This window comes from Aptenodytes forsteri, unplaced genomic scaffold (assembly GCF_000699145.1).
Source record: "Aptenodytes forsteri isolate BGI_AS27 unplaced genomic scaffold, ASM69914v1 Scaffold195, whole genome shotgun sequence".
Lineage (NCBI taxonomy): Eukaryota > Metazoa > Chordata > Aves > Sphenisciformes > Spheniscidae > Aptenodytes > Aptenodytes forsteri.
Genome location: NW_008795317.1, coordinates 3,775,745 through 3,793,848, shown reverse-complemented (window position 1 = coordinate 3,793,848; position 18,104 = coordinate 3,775,745). Strand labels below are relative to the sequence as shown.

The 18,104-nt window shown below is 37.8% G+C and overlaps 1 protein-coding gene across 1 annotated transcript in view; it reads right to left on the bottom strand.

Annotated features, from left to right (window-relative positions):
- Window positions 1-12,723, bottom strand: part of EML4 (echinoderm microtubule associated protein like 4) — a 74,925-nt gene extending 62,202 nt beyond the window's left edge. The window contains exons 1-2 of the mRNA XM_019472154.1: window positions 12,507-12,723; window positions 1,037-1,166 (exon numbers count right to left, since the gene is read on the bottom strand). Coding sequence (XP_019327699.1) covers window positions 1,037-1,166; window positions 12,507-12,723 — 347 coding nt within the window. The remainder of the gene's footprint in view (window positions 1-1,036; window positions 1,167-12,506) is intronic.
- Between the last annotated feature and the right edge of the window lie 5,381 nt (window positions 12,724-18,104).

Below are 18,104 nucleotides of genomic sequence, written 5' to 3'. Positions count from 1 at the left end.
CAATGGAGAAGAGTGAAGAGCAGGGCATTACCCTTGCTTTCCAAATTCCAAAGGGCACTAAAGCTTTTTCTGGTTTGTTCTCATACAGTTTATATTTGCATACAGCATTTTTATTCCCTGAAGTATGTAATTTCCCTGTCTTGTTGTATAGCACAGGATTTACATCCACACTAGAAGATAAACCAGCCACTGGAGTTACCAGAGTACTCTACAGAGGCCAAGAATTTGTTCACATAATTTACCACAGTTGCACATTAGAGTATTCTCTGTCCTGTGGCTGTATCTGGCAGCCTTCCCAACAAATAGGAATAGGTGCAAAACCTATTGATTAAAGCAGCCATGTAATACTATCTAACAGACCCACAGAAGACAGTAGTTATACAAACACTTTGTTTACTGTATGCAGCTAAAACCATTACATGGAGGGAAAAAAGCTATGGTTTGGTGCTTAGCTCAGTTAACTTACAAATACTCAAGCAGTGTTATTTCTACACATTTGATATCTGATACAGACATTCCTTGTAAAGACTAAGTAGCCATATTTTGGGTTAAGATTTTCAACACAAAAATGTAAACTTTTATCTTACACAATTCACTATTGTTTCATAGCTATTTGCTATTGCCTACTATTTACACTCCAGACAATGGAGTCAGTTTTGTCCTTTAATTTCCTTGAAAATAAAGATGCAGATGAATACCAGAAGGAAAAATTTTCCATTTGCACTGGAAGTACATTTGCCCGTCCTGTCCCTTAGTGAGAATGCATTTTGGACACTATAGAAATACTCTCCATTTATGAATTCTTTTTAGAACCCTGCTGTAAGCAGCCCAACAACATGGTACATCTCCAAAGTTTATTTGTGCCTTACTAGACTTCAGGAAGCTCTACTGAAGGTCATGCAGAGGCAAAAATCAAACTCTCGCTCGGGGGGTGGGGGATGGTTTTTTGTTTGTGGTTTTTGTGGTGTGTCCCCGTGTCGTGTGTGTCCCCCCCCCAAAAAAAAAAAAAAATTCAGTTTTAATAACAAGTCGGTACCTTTTTGCAGCAGATGAAAGAGTTTCTTTTCTGGCAACAGAAACAGAGGAACTGTGGCTTGTTTTCCTGCTTCCTGTACTCCCGTTAGTTATACAGGACATCGAGATAGCTTCTCGGAGGCTTGGCTGACCTAGAGAAAAAAAAAAGAATATTGAAGAACACAAGGTTTTACAGCTGTATCCAAAGATCCATCTGAAAAACCAAAAGCTCTCAGATGTGAACCTGGTATCACACAGCAGCAGCCGCAGCACCCAGGACAACCATCTAGCCTATATCCAGTGACATAAATTCATGAAAGCCTTAACCCAGGCAGCTGGAGACGGGAGACCTAGGACACTAAGGCAAGAATACGCTCTGATAAGGGTCAGCTTCTCTACTGCCATGCTGCCAGCAAATTCAGCAACATGCCACATCTCTTTCCGGTTGTGATTCACAGGGAGAATTATAGATTATGGCTAGCTTTGGGAAGCTGGTAGCTCCAACAGCTGTGGGACAGCAGATCTGATTATTTCAACTCTGTTGTTCAAAACCATCACAGCTCAGATAATACCACATGAGCTTTGTTGCTTTCAATTTGTTTGTTTTTTTCCTAAAGTTCGAAGAAGTTGAAGACAGAAGCCCTCTCTATCCTGAAAAAATTATTAAGTTACCTAAGGGCTGGGATTCTAAGGATTCAAAAATCAAGTTTTTCAGCTTGTTTTCAGCTGCCCCTTCCATCTTAAAAAGGTATCGACCTTTGAGTATATGCACTATGGTATAGTTATTAAGTTTCTGATATAGTTTACTCCGTAGAACATCTGCCAAATCCAGTGAACATCACAGACTCCCTCCAGGGATGAATCAAGACTGTATATGTGAAGAAGGCTGTTGTCTGTCAGATGCCCACTTCACTCATTGCAGAAGTTTGAAACTATGCAGTGAATGTGGGAGGGGACTGCAAGGAAGACGGGGGGAGCGAAGGCTCTTCTATTTAAAGAGCTGAACGCTAGCCTGGCAATCGGCTCCCAGAGCCGCCTCTGCCACAGACCGTCAGTGAAATACAAGGCATTTTACTTGAACCTGACATTTCACCCTTTCCCACTAACTGCATGTCTCTCCTTTTTTGCGTGCCTATCTTATTTCTAAGGTCTTATTCAGAAAAGAGTTTTGCCCCCTCCTCCCCCCGAGTGCTAAACTTGTGCTTTTCCCCTCTGAAGCATTACATGCCCTGAAAAAATCCCCGGGCTAATCTCACATTAAGCATCCAAAAACCAGCGGTCACTTTTCATCCCATCTCCGTGCCACATCCTCATTTCACAAACAGCAAGTTGTTACTGCATCTCATGGGGTCGTGATGTCCAGCCACTCTGACTTCACCAACAAGCACGAAGGACATGACTGACAGGAAAATAACAGATCTGTGTTCACGGCAGGCTTGGAATAGTGTGAGATAGATAAGGCATGAGGCCATACACTGAAGATAAAAATGAGGAGTAAAAAAGCAGTCGGGGAGAATCGACTGCTCTGCGCACTGAGGGCAAACTCACACAGATGCATCATTTGAACAATACCAGCATTTGGCCCGTTTGTCACATCGCAGCTTTATCAGGCAGGCTGAGAGGCAAATTAATTCTTATTTTAAACAAGTGCTTTACATACGAGAGATACCCATCAAGGGAATATTAGATGTCAGAACTGTTTGGATGAAGGCAGAAATGGGCTGATCTGCGCTAACCGTATACTGTTTCAAATGCACCAAGCAGCATGTGACCACATCTGAAATTCAGATCAGGAAAGCCAAAAGGAGCATGCAGAATATCCCAGGCAGAAATGAGAATAAAGGAAATCTGAAGAAAGTAAAGACACACTTAAATATAGAAACACCGTAAAGACCATTGTTGTTCTTCCTAAATTCTGCATAAATCAACTTAGTATGATTCCTTCCAACCGGTACTTCTTAGAGACCGTTTTATTTGCAACATACGCATTTGGAATACAGATATTATTTTAAAAGTTAATATACTGCACAAAACCTCTAAAGCTCAAGAGATTTTTACCCCCCTGTGTAACTTAGATGCAAGAACAAAAGCGCATGAGCTTAAAAAGCACTTTTAGTATTAGAAGCCTATAAATTAACTTCTTTTATTTTCAGTGACAAAGTAAATCATCTTCTTTGTGGAAATGCATAGTATCAAGGCCTATGATTCGCTCTTGAACTGCATATGACCTTAACATCTCCATCTGCTCATCGTAATAGATCAATGCCTCTCCAACCAGCGCTAGCGCGGCTTTCCAAAAATGTGAATCAGGAGACATAATAGCGGTAATTCTCAGTACAGTGGGGAAAGCATTCAGCGGAAAGTGTGAAGAACAGCAGTACTGCAGACAGAGTACAGGAACTTAATAAGATGGGGAAAAAAAAATTGCTCCGTTTTCTCAAGCAAGGAGCACATTGCTATTCTGTTCACTGATGGTATCTAGAATTCCCCCTACTAAGTATGAAAAGTGTTAGTTCCTGCTTACGTGCAATGACAAAACTGATGACAAATAAAACTGTACATCAGTGTATACTCATGACAGGAATGTGCTCTGCTCCACGCAATGATGAATGCAATAATTAAAAAAAAAGTATCCATATGGCAGTTTTTGGGTTATTTGTTTTTCAGTAAAGTGGATGTTGATGGTAGATCTGCAGAGTACTTCCTAATTTCAACAAGTGGCATGCAAAATTAAGTTTGAGATTAAGACTTTTGAATCAAAGTAAAAACAATTTTTGTAAAATTACTAACAATTACACATATCCCAGATCTCTTGAATCATTCATTTCTTGAAAAAGTGACCGAAACATTTGGACACAGACCAAAACATCAAGATCTAGGAAAAACTGCATTGACAGATTTTTTTCAAGTGTCAAAAATATATCAGGCTTTCTTACACTCCAGAATCTTGGTCAGTCACAGTTGAGTGTGCCATACTCAATGTGCAATAAAATGTAAAAAACAACAAAACAATGAAACACACACACCCAAAATAAAACAAACAAAAAACCCCAAAAAATCCCAAACCCAATACCCCTAAGAAACAATCCCCCTTCCAGGCTCTCTATATATTCCATTTTAGTTAGATATTCAAAAGTGACCTTTAGAATACCTATTTTTAAAGGGAAAAAAAATTAAAAATTCAACTAATCTGCAATTATATGTAAAGAAAATGCATTTAAATTTTAAGCCACGAGAAGGAAGGGCAAGTTTAAGCCCTGTGCACATCCCAGGCAGTGGAGCAGTGAAGCCTGGCTGCCCACAGGGTCAGAGACACACAACCAGGCTCTTCCCAGCCAGGTCAGAAGCCCAGGGAAGCTGACACACTGGTCCCAAACCATGCAGCTCTCTTCATGACTTTTAACCAGGGCATCTCTAGAGTCAAAAGATGTCAAAAATTAACAACGCTGTAACCTTCACTGCAGAGACAGCCCTTCAGCAGGGCTATAGCAGTTAAGCAACTTTGCTTCAGAGACCTGGGAAATAACAAAGCAGCACAGGAGAACACAAATTCCAGATCAATAGACTAAAACAATCGAGTTCTCCCAGCACTCGGATTGCACATCTCTGCCAATATCATGTCATACGTCACCTGCTAGCATAAACAGTCTGAAATTTTTCAGACTGAATAGCACTCAGCTTTATCTGTTAGTTTGGAACAAAAGCCAGACATAAACTGAACATAAAATGAAAGCCAGTGTATGGTGACCAGGATTAAAGCCAAATTGTCAGAGATCAAAGTGGTAAAAAATGTCTTTTATGGATAATGGATTCATCTCTGTTCTGATAATTTTCATAGAATAGTATCTGTTGAGTTCAAAAGAAGCGTTTCATTAACATCTGTCAAGTATACAAGTGTGTGAATGAAAGATAAGTAGGATTAGAAAAAACAGACCACAATAAACCAAGAATCTATTTCCAACTCTATCAGCCTTGATTAGCTAACTGGGAAAAAACTGAAGCCAAGCTTTAAGAGGCAGCCGTAAGTTTTAAAAATGTGTGTCCTGTGATAACATGATAGCTTTTCTTTCCAAACATACGTATAAGGTACTAGACCTGAGGTTCAGTTAGTAATTCACTTCTTTTTCCCAAACCCAAAAGTTAGGTTTTTATGTTAAAATATAGTTTATTATGTTATTACTTGTGTTAACTGGAACAACGATTTGCTTAATCTTTGTATTTGCTCATATCCTGACAGGTAAACTGCCTTTCTTCCAAAGAAAAACCAAACCCTTCTTTTTCTTCTTCAGGTAATTTCAATTTAAAGTAAGTTAGCTACAGCTACATTAAAATAACTTCTCAGGACACTTCGTTCAAGTGGATTTAAAACAAAAAGCTCAACAAACTACGTGTTACGAAAAAAAGGATTTACTTATACTGATTTGTTGTTTTGTTTTTTGTTTTTTTTTTTTTTTTTTACAATAAGGCATACAATATCCATGTCCTCCAACAACCTTAGAATACTTCATTCTCAGCTAAACTTGACAAAGATTTCTGTATTTCAAATATATTACATGCCTTGGGGTTTTGAGTGAATAAAACTGGTGGCTTGAAGGACAGAAACCCAATTTAGTACTCTTACTAAAGCAGCATACAGTGTATGTTCAACCACACTATTAGTCACCAGAGAACACAGACAGGTGAGCCGCACTGAAATAGTTCTAAGTGTAGCAGAACATAAGATTTTATCTGCACTTCCTTCCTAAAATAAAGACATCAAAAATGAACCAGAAATTATGACAAATCCTAAACTTACAAGATGTTATAATAAATTGTACCAAAGCCGTTTCAAAGGATGTGAAGTCCCTCAGCTCATGGAAGATGCTGGCAAAGAAATAGCTTAGGAACACTAAAACTCTTTTCAAAAAGAGTACTGTATTCTGAAGGGTAGGGGAAAATTTGCTTCAGCAGTTTGTTTTATTCAACTACTTCACTTACATAGTAGGAGTCAAATTCTGATTGAGACTTCTTAAGCAGAAAAAAATGTTCTCTTCTGTCACATGAACAAACGTTACCGGTCAGGGCAAGATACTAGTTCTCAAATAAAGACCAATATTAATCAGGAAAAAATAATTCAGTTCACTACCTATGGGTTATACTTCATCTTGTTTAATAATCCAATTTTAAGACAAAATTAAGTTTTGACAAACTTTATTATTCTTACAACAATTATATCTAGCTGAAAAAAATCAGATGCTTTTCATACTTTTTTTTATTGAAGCCAAATTTCACAAATCTCAACTGACAATTGGCTATTAAACATACATTATTTGTCATTTCCTATTAAAAGGAAAAAACCTGTCTGAATAGAAGCATGTTAATATGCAACAGTTCGGGAATATATAGCTAATGCATAAACAACTTGAGATGCAAATGAATCTCTCCCAATAGGTACATAAATTAACTACAATGTTAAGAATAATTAAATATTTATTTAGAGATTTCCTACAAAATTTTTATAGCTAGTGACTTAACCTGTTAATGCATACATTTCTAACTATAACTGATCCTCCCAGAGACATAAAACTAGTTTTTCAGGTGTTATGCTCCTAAGAGTCTAGGGGAGCCATGCCCCTGCTCTGACACTCGGCTCTTTGCGCAGGCATTTTAAAACCTACTACCCAGGGAAACCGAAGACTTCTTTGGCATGGAACAGCCAATTACTTATTTAAACCACACAGCCCTTTTCCTCCTCCCTCCCTACCATCTTATTATTTTGCTATACTTTCCCAGAGACACCATCTACTTCCTCAACCAATTTCCAAATGAGCTATATCCAAGCAGAGAAAATAAAATTTTAACTATGGTAATCTGAAACAATTTGATACACTCTGGCAAACAGCGATGAAAGAGCTACACAAGTGTTACAAACAAGCAGGTTTTGTTTCAAAAAGTTAGTGGCACAATTTAACTCTTCCAAGATTGCAATTCTTAGTTTGAGAAGCATCGTGGAGAACAGCAAAATACTGCTCAGGAGAATTTGCCCACACTGTTCTAAAAAAAGCATACAAATGCACAAAACATATTCAAAACTGTAGGAAGTTTTTAACTGTAGCATATGGAAAAAGAATAAGCACACTTATCACCACAACTGAAAACCACTCCGCTACAATGCTCTGAATATCTTCTCCAATGAACAATATTATTAGGTTACAGAAGTTAAAAAAAATTGAACTTTCTTCTTCTTAAAGTTCTCTTTCCTTAAACTTGGTTTAGCTGGTTAGTCACCCTTAGTTCATTAATGCCCCCTAGATCCAAATTCTTTGAATAAAGGAAAATATATGAGGAACATCAAGAACAGTAAGTATAATGGAAGAAAAGGAAAATATTAAAGACGACAGAGGAGAAGATAGAAAAAATTGGGGAAGAAACGCAGAAAAAAATAATTTTAATGCAGAAAGAACAGATGGCACTAAAACCAATTCCTGGAAAATCCATTAAGACCTCAAGAGTATCACTATTTGTTATGTGAGCATACAGCCTGCAGACTTCAATTGGACTACTCCCATGAGTAAAATGACACACGTACAAGCTTGCCAGGTTAGTTTTAACATCACGGATAAGAGCCTATATCCTCCCTCTACCATAAGCATTTTCCTATCTACGCTTCTATTTTCTGTTCCTTTAACATTTACTGATTAGACAACATAAACACGTACCCAGTTATTAGAACAATTCTGCACATGAGAATGTGTTAAGACTAAAACCACAAATGCAAGTCTATCTTATGCTTTCATTAATGAAGCTTGCCGAACACCTGAAGTCAATTTTTGTTAGTATAAAACAAAATGACTTAACGTTATTGAAATGAAACCATTGTTGAGATAAGGTAAAAATTACATCTGAAGTGCTTTGCTTACATTAGTGCAATGAGATGGAATTTGATGCAAGACACCATGTAGGATTTTTCCTACTGAAGAGACACACTGTTTCACATGAGAGAAGGGAGCAGGGAAGCAAGGAAAAGTCTTCGGGTTCCTATTATAAAAATCCACTGCACAAAGGGGGCAAAAAAAACCCAAAACAAACTGCATTTCCAGTACATAGCTGCTTTTGCAGGTCCCCAAGATCACTGCTTTAAGTAAAATAAATACCCCTCAGTCTGCCAGCCTGCACGGTCATGCGAGACCCTCTCTGCAAACTGCCATCCACTGCTTCAATTTCACTTTGTGAGTTGAATTTGCATATGAGTTACTTGATATCAATTCTTGTCCAAGCAACAGGAAATGTTCCTCCAAAAGTTTAACCTGTGACAAGCCTCCTCATCACTTCCGAGTCCAGAAGAAGGACATGAACTCTTTTTTTCTCTCTACGGGCAGACATCAGATGTATTTTCTGGTAGATGGCCACTTTTTCAGGCAAGGGCTCATACCCCAGTGATATGATTAGTCTGAGATATTTTACTGGTGCCATTGTGTGTCACAAAATTGTCTCCACACCCAGAGCCTGAGGGATGAATTCTCCTGTTACACACATTTTGACACCCTGGAAGATTTTAATAGGTTTACCAGGCACCAGCTGTGAGCCAATCTATCTTGCTGGCAGCTGCAAGTACCAGACTGCTTTATGCTTTCCTTTTCTTCAGTGTCCAGGTAATCTTTGTTTTTGGAACTTTTTGGGAATGTTAACAGCATCAATCATGCATCAACAGCAGAGACATGTGGCAACAAGAGCGCAGAGCTGCCAAAAGCAAAGAACTTCTCACCAAAGAAATTCTTCTTACCAAGCCATCTATTAAAAAAGAGAGAGAGAGAAAGAAAGATAGCTTACCAAGCCATCTATTAAAAAAGAGAGAAAGAAAGATAGAAAAAAAAAAGGAGAAAAAACCCACAAACGCACCCACACACTACAATCCCCCCAAACCCTGTAGGTGCTGGGGACCTATTCCCTAGTCAAGGCTCTTTCACATTTCTAATCCTCAACACCATTTTTTGACCTGGTAATTTCTCCTTTGTGTAGTTATTCTTAGCTGTATGCAGAGATGGAGAAGTACTATCATAGCCTTTTTATTTTGAAAACATTTTCTCTATTTAGAATGAATGACTTTGCATTGAGAAACACTAAAGAGGAAAACAAGCCACATGCGAAGACTCCCCGTCTGCTTTTCACTGTGCAGTAACAGACAAGTACTAATGCTGTTGCAATCCCTACTAGAGGTATTTCCCTCATACAGTATCTCCATTTCATGCTTTATTAGGAGGCATTAAGGTGGCTAAAAAAAAATCTCACCCTTTAGCTTATCTCATACAGTTTGTAAATCACCTATCCCTGTATGAAGAGCAGCTTGCTTCTAAGGCAGGAATAGACAGACAAAATCATAGGTAGCAACCTCCTGACTGATAGCCCATACGTTAGAAATAAAAATCTACCCATGCCCATGAATTTTCTCACTGAAGGCTGGACTAAGTTCAAAATAAGCATGCAACAGAAATGTAGGGAAAAAGAAAAACAAAGACTACACGGATAATGCAAAAAATTTTAGCTTCAGCTGTGGTCGATTCAATCTGTCAATCTAAAATAAAGGGATAAGAAAAATAAGAATAGAATTAGCTCACCAGATATGCAATGCAGACAAACTAACACAAAGCATGAAAAGATCTCTTTTTGCATTAAGTTGGGCCATCAACTTCAGAATGAGAAAAATCAGTGAAAAAGTGATCAGGATTTGTCCCTTTCAGCACGATTCACAGTCTGTTCACACAACTTATTTTTAGCCTATGAAAAACCTCTCTTCAAAGACACTACTGAGGTGGCAACAAGAAAAAAAATGGAGAGGTTTTAGAAAACTCATTTCAGCACCAAGTAGGAAAGACTCCTTCAAACTAGGTTAGACATTGTCTCTTACTCAGATTAAAACTCGTTTGATGGAAAGATTCAAGTTGGCTTTTTCCAGTACTATGATTCTTGTAAGTTCAGTTTATTTTAAAAGTATTTATCTCACTGTGTTGCCATACTTCAAATTAAACACATCTCTCTCAATGTATTCAGAAATATATACACACCTATTCTCTTTGTTCATTATTTATGTCAGCATGTATCTAAGGGCTGCTGTAGAGACAAATACTTCTGTGAATCAAAGCCTCAACTTTTTTTTTTAAAGAAAACCTACCTATACTATTTACCACGAAACTGCAACTGTTATAATGCAGAAACCAGATTCTTGACAGGATCACGCACACCAAAAAGTTTTGGAGGAATACAATTATCTTTGCAGCAACTATGACTTGACTAGTAAAAGCCTGTTACGTACCCATAAAATACTTCAAAGAAAAATTAACAATTACTTCCTTGAGTATTATTTTGGTATGACAATTCAGATCTTCTGACAATCCTACTCATGCGCAAAAAGAATACATTTCTCTTTGTTAAAACATTTCGAGAGTTCTTTATCTATTGAATGAACTTAAAATACAGAAATCAAAAGTAGAACAAAAGGTATTGCAAAAAGCTAGGTACGAACTTGTTTTGAAATATTTATTAAACTATTGATGTTTAAGTTTAAATCAATATTAATCTCAAGCTCATTCTTCAAGTCTAATTTTAGACTTGTACAAAATTCCAGTGACTGTATGTGAACATTTTCTTTTGTGACATCTTTATACCATCTATATGCAGCTGATTTCATGATAAACACTGAAGTTAATGTGTTGTCTGGTGGTATTAGGTAGCTGAACACAATGGGGACACATCCACCACAAATCAAATACAGTGCCAATCAGTCATAACTCATTTGAGTTCAATGTATTAGCTCATATGTGTACACCTCTGCCCCGCCCCCATCTCTTTCTTCACAGTTACATGCTGTTGTCGTCAGTTGGTAGAGATGTAATAGGACAAAGCTGAAGATATTTAGATATTCCATCAATTCACCTGGAGAACTCAACGTAGCCCCAGGACCCCCAGACTCCCAATAAGGAGATGGCCCCAAGGCATTTTGCAAAACACAGCAAGCTTGCCCTGCCTGCGCACAGTTTGCTGGGTATTAGACAGCTCCAAGCCAAAGGTCTTTAGCCATGTTTGTGCGTATCGCAGCTCATCTGCATTTAAATGGGAAGAATAAGGTCCTATGTCACACGCATTTTGCCCACAGTTTTCAACTTGGACATTTTCTTTTTGTCATAATGGACGGCAGACAGCAAAGAGTGATTTAGTCGAAATACTTGCTAGAGCTCCATTTACACAGAGTTAGAGAAGGAAGTCTCAATCTTGATGAGACCAGAGATGCATATCGGGTAGATAAAAGCTGCATTTATAAGCAGGGATGACAACAGTCTACCACTTAGCAAGCAAGAGAGAATGGCAGGATTCAGAGCCCAAGCCAATTAAGCATCATCACTTCCTTCCATCTGGCAGAGAGACTGCAAAAACACTTAATTAAGGAATTTGATCTCTCTGCCACATCTAAAATAATTCAAACTTTCAGCATTTTCAGCTTTTGCATTTTCAGCCTGTATAATGCAGGCACCCAAACAAACATAGGCTATAATGTGTCAGTTCAGTGTTCTACTGGCGTTGGTGTAACGAGTGTACTTCAAGGCTGAAGTACAGGGACTGAGCCCAGAAAACTCTGTGCTGCATGGTTTGATGGGGATACATGCATTTATGGTGAATTAGAACTGTGAATTATCCGAAATATGACCTAAAGTTTTATTTAATCAGAGGCTTAATATGTACCACAAACATACGTAGCTGTAGTTCTCTCTGAATACACAATTTTAAGTTGGAGTAAATTCAAATAACGTGATTCAAATAGTTGTCCAGAATAGAAAAGAAAATGTTCATGGGGAAAAAAAAGTATGTAAAAATTAGCGCAAACAGCATCTAGTTTCTTTATTTTTAAACAATCCTACATATTTCAAAGTTACAATGTAAAAGTTACTAGCCACTAGGCAAAAGAGATATCGTTGAGTGGCTACATGGCCACTTCTTACAAGAAACCTACTGGTGATGAGTTATCTCTGTAGATGAACAAGAATTAACTATATTCAGAAAACCTCCTTATTTGGTGGCAATGTGTCAACGGTTTTTTTTGTTTAGTTTTGTTTTGTTTTTTAATTTAGGAGCAGGGGGAAACGTAGCCTCTAATACACCCCTTCAGCTGAGTAACTTCGAGGTGAAGTCAAACCTGAGGCTCAGAGCTGCTCATAAGCCCCAGAACCTGCCCAGAAGTGGCAGGTTAAAGACCGTGGCTGTAAAGCATTTCACCATTTAAATTAAAAGAGGAACCTTTTAACAAGAAGTAAGGTAAATTTTCAGGGGTGCTAAGTGCATAAAAATGTTAGCAAACAGAAAAATTAATAAGCATATTTCAGATATCTATTAGCCATATACTATAATGCCACTCTTAAAACCTGCCTTTCCAAATGAGACAAGGAAAAAAGAAATGATCAATGGAGAACATTCTAAATTACAACATTCTGACTCTAGAAAGAATTTACCAAGTATGGACCTACCTTTACTTGGTGCTGATTTTCTCACAGAAGCTACATGGTCTTCAGAGATAGCAAGACGCCTTAGCACATCAGCCAACGCTGCTTTTAGCACAGTGATTTCATCTTCTTGTTGCTGTACTCTCAGCTCCAGGGCTGAAAGACGGTCCTGGACATCAGACGTGCTCGCAGCTGAGATGCTGTCATCTGTGCAGTGGGAAAACAGAGTAGAAAGAGGCATCTAACTGTTTTGTTCTAAACTAAAAGCCACAGAAAGAAGCATGTACAGCACGAGTATGTCCGTCCCATCATTTTGAAATACTGAAGACGTTCAAACATGTTCAGGCAAAGAAGGAATGGATATTATGTTAAACGTATCAAATTAATGCTTCAAGACAGAAACGTTACTAATCATTAGCTAAGACAGAAGGCTTAAGGAGGAAGAGGAAATGTGTTTTCTGTTAAAATAGCGTAGAAAGAAAAACACGCTTACCAGTAGAAGGAAGACTGAAATTAAGCTTATTCAAATAGCCAACTGAATTAACTAAAGAGGTATAAAATTGTGGACAAATTTCACAATATTTTTTTTGGAACTGTTGAAGAGTTTTAAATGTGATCCTTAATTTTAAAGCAAGATGTAAAGTTTAAAAAAAAAATAAATCTGCAGTTGAACATACAAGTATTGCTAGCCATGACCTAATTGCATCAAGTGGCAATCTCAATTTAAATCACCTAGATCAGAGTTCTTAACTCAAATTCCTTCTCTCTAACTTTTTTCACATCACCACCCTGCACGTGCCAAAAAAATATACGACATTATAACATTTGGCCTGAAGTGAACAGAAAATAAATACGCTACAAAAAGGTTCCAAAAATCTGTATGGCCACACAGAGATAGATTAGCATTGAAGGCATAATCCAGCCAAACCTATTCTTCAGTGGTAAAAAGGAAATTACAGCTTCTGCATACTCCTTGCCTTTGACAGTTCTTTGCATTATTTCTGCCAAGCCAAAATAACACATAACAGATTTTTGTATTTGGCTGTTCCAACAAATCACAGGCCAACTGCTAAAAAAGACCCATAAAAGAATATGTTGCTCAATCACAAGGTACCGAATTCCTTATCCATTCTGATTTACTAAAAACTCAGGAAGGAACTTCTAATACAGGTTTACAAAATTTACCTGTATTATACAAACAGACAGAATGAGTCCATATTCCATGAAATATATACAAACAGCAAATTTACACGTAAGGGTAAATAGCTGGATATTATTACTGCAATTATATACAATCTAAACTTTAGTTCACCAATCTTATGAAGACATACCAAGGGAAAAAAAAGTTAATATAAGCCATGATCCTAAAACTCTATTTTTCACTAAAAAAGCCTTAGTCTTTGAAATACTTGCATAAGGGCACTTTTAAAATAAATGTAAGCAAAAGAAACACTGGGCCAAACCCCTCCATTTAATTAAATATGAAAGAAATTAAGGAGTTTAATGCCAACTTCCATTCAGTTAAAACATGATACTCACTACTCAAGGAGCAAGAATTAAACCAAATGAAATAAAGAATCACAATAATACTTTCACAAAACTAACAAAATTCGTACAAGGAATTAGTAAAACAAACTAATATTAGTAGTGAAATGTATTCACAATTATTATTAAACTGAAAAGAACAGTTAAAATTACATTGATAAAACAACTCCTACAAAAAGACAGTTTTGCATATTGATTTAATTCACTGTTTGGTTAAACCAAAAACAGAAGTGTATCACTTCATGGTTAATACTGTATTCATTCAGGCTAATAAATAAGAAGAACTGCAGGGGAATTAATAAGGCAGGTAATCAGACAGATACGGAGACAACAGATCAGAACAACTCTGAACAAAATGCCTTTAATGTTATCAGCCATAACTGTACCTCCCATATGCAGAGAAGTTATTTTAACGACTCTACAGCCCAGTATACCCGATGCTCTCTCAATAGTACTTTACAAATCCAGACCAGGGACAGCTACCCCAAGTTGAGAAGGACTGTGTAAGATTCTTTTATTAAACCTCCCATTTTCAAAACATAACCTCCCATCTGTTTTAAGGAGCTAGTAAAAGTTAATACAAGCACACGTACCTATGCAGCATATCAAAAGGAACTAAGGTAAATTTACATAAATTCATTCATGAAGAAAAGTTTTTACTTTAGGGAAGTAAGTGGACCGAAAGAAGTACCATATAATTCCTACTTTTGCTATCCTTACAATATTAGCCTTTAAATATATGCAGTGGACCAGCCAAAATGAACATTGCAGAAAACAGTGACAATTATTTTCAAAATATTATGATCTTTATATCTCATCTTACATTGGAATGGCAGTCTAAACACAGAAGAGAGAAGTTTGACATTTCCTTAAAAAAGAAGGGGGGAGGGAGGAAAGCTTAATTTTTTCCTTTTTTGTCTGCCAAAGCCTTCCATTAATGAACTATTAAAAGGTCTTATAATGGATAAATTCTGGATAAATTCCCAGGCCATATAAATATACAGATTACTATAAAACATTTGTAAAAGGAGTAAGTAGCTATGTCAAATCATCATTTTAGAAGCCAGACATTACTGTGTCCCCTGCGTGGAGTCCAAATTATAGTAATTACCAAACCAGGAAAGGCTCCACTGTTGGTCGATCTCTCCAATGAGCACAGAGGCAAGCACTCTACCAGAGCGCTGGCTGTGTGACATGGGCATCTTTTTTCCCACCGACTACTAACATTGACTAGACTGCTTCTGCTGAACCCCAGCACCCCAAAAAAGGGACACATTAGATGGCTCCTGCAGCTCCCAAAGCCACAGTTATGTCACTAACTTCAAAGGGGAACAGGAGAGCAAATGTTTCTGCCCTGTAAGGGTGAGCTGCAATGCTTTTACCTCCTCAACATATCAAATGAGATGGTAGAGGAGTTGGCCAATGTTCACCTCTGTGACCTATGCTATGGAGGCTTAACCCCTAGACATGGCATGGAGAGGCAGAAGGACCCTCAAACTCAACTTCATCGCAACAGCTTCTCAGAGGTCGTAGCTGTATAAAGGGGGCATGCCAAGAAGGTTAAGCCATTTAGCTGATTCAAAAATAGGCAAAGCAATGGGCTACGTATGTACAATGGGAGAAAAGAAGTTTCAAACCACCAGCGGCTGCTTTGCATTGCCGAGAGGGCATATGAGAGACAGCGACTGAAAGAAGTTGGATAGCAAGAAGATCACTAGGAAATCAAGAATATTTTGGTTGATCAAAGAACACAGTAGCACACTGGGAAGACATTTTATTGTTCTTTACCACTCTACAGAAGCAGCATCTGTCTCAAGTGATGACAATCATATATTACCTTGGCAACTATTAGAGAATTAAAATGAATGATTCCCAACCCAAATACCTCACCCATGACAGCAAATATTCAACTGAACTCCAACATGCCCTTCTTGGCAGTGTTTTTAAAAGTAAGTCAACTAGGGGATTAGCTTAAAAGAAGATGCCTTGAAAGTAAACACAACTGCAATCCTTGACAAATCTGCACAATGCAAAACTATACTTCTTTTTTTCACAGAAGTTTTCAAAATCTCTTCCAGATTTCTTCTTCCATTAAAAATACATTCTTATAATCTAAATAACTACTTCAAAAGAAGTTCAAACAAAAAGCTTCCTTCAAGGGCATGCCCTTCCCCCTTCAGAGGGGAAAGAGCTCTTATGCAAGTACAAAGTCAGTCACTTACGAAGCAGAAGTCCATCTCCTCCCTTCCTCTCCTCCCACTCCTAAACATCTGGCCTTTCCCTCGTGCTGTCTCAGACATCTATCCAGGCCTTCCATGAGCCACTCTTAATTTACTAAACCAGAGGGAGGTTTATTTAGTTAGTTATTTAAAGAGGGAAACCAGATTAGGGAATATAGCAAGAAATTTGTAAGTGCAATTGACTATTGATTCATTCACTTAATTCATTTTAAAAAGACCTTTTTAGTTATGCGGTTATTTTTATTATAACCAAATAGCATCGCTTCTGATGTGTTGGTCATGTTTCCCAAGCTGTCCATGACCTATGCCTTCAAGAGAACCACTCAGAACAAGATCCATTGTGAAAAAAGCACCATCTGCAGTGCTCGCTGGTAGTAGTGAGGAGACATCCACACAGATGTGGATCTAAGGTCCTTCAATCTTAAAAAGTCATTTAAGATAAGAGTATTGGTACTCAAATGGCAGCAAAGACATGCCAGGCCTAAACATATGGTACTGTAACTTTCAAAATAGTATGTCTTGTTATTTTATCATAGTTCACTAGTTTGATATTTGATTTTAGCCATTAAACTTTAATTCTTCCCCTCCTTTTGGAGTAAGCAGGGATGTATGGGATGCTTGTATTCAGTACTCATGAGACATCTGAATGACCCTAAAAATTAGGGTTCGTTTTTCACAGCCAACTAACAGCATTGAACAGATGCATTACGTTGTATGGGACTCGTTACAGGCACATGCGTCAAACCACTCCCAGCAGACTGAACAAAGCAGCAGCTCAAACCGCCCCTTAGACTTTAGCCAGGAACTTCAAAAGAAGTATCCAGGACGTAGTGATGGTGCTTCACAAACCTCCCAACCCACGTATCACTCCTCTCCTCACACGTCACCAACCGGACACGTGACGATAACAGCATTTGAAAAGTATCGCCTTTCATCACTGACTGCCTAGGAGAAATTAGAACTGGCTGCATTTAAAAAAAAAAAAAAAAAAGTCTCTTACTACTGAACCATCTTTCTGGGGCCCCTCAACAATTCCAGAGCATCCATTATCACTTCACAGAGTCAATTCCTCCCAGGCCCAACTAAACATAAGTAAGGGCTTCATTTTAGACATAAGCAACATTTCAGAAAAACAAATTCTACAAACTCCAGCACATGGAAATTTAAACCACAGGGTGGAAAATCCTACATTTTATCCAATAAGCCACACAAACCACAGATATTTTTAATCCCCTGCCTGCCAAGGCACCCACAGAGTTTTCTATGTTTTCCCCAGAGTGGTACGAGTCTTATTACAGAAATGCAACAGAAATTACTTGGACTGGTATAAAGGTCTGGCTGACAATTTCAGGAGATAATTGGCCCAAAAGAACCCCTTCTCAATAGGACTGTGATCTGTCCATGTGTGCGGGAAGGTACGTATTTGCACAACTTGCAATTTCTATTCTGAAGAGCAGTGAATAATTTGACTCTGAATAAGGCTTACATTTCCAGAGAGATAACTGACAAATTTGTTTTTCCTACCATGTTAAGTGAAAAAAAATTCTCTGCAGTTTTCTGCAGCTCACTTGTCTTAAGACTAGCTTATAAAAGGTGCTATAAAAGATCAGGAATTCTATTGCATATCTCTAATACATAATTAAAAAAAAAAAAGTAAAATTAGACTCTACACTTTTGCCCACAGTATCTCCTTCACCTCCTCCAAAAGCCAGCACACACACAAATTATCTCGGTTTTGTAAGGGACGTGAGTCATGGAAGGAACATGAAAACAAGAATTAAAACACACAACACAAGCGTGGAAGATTAAAAAAGCTTCCCCTTCCTTCCCCCCACCC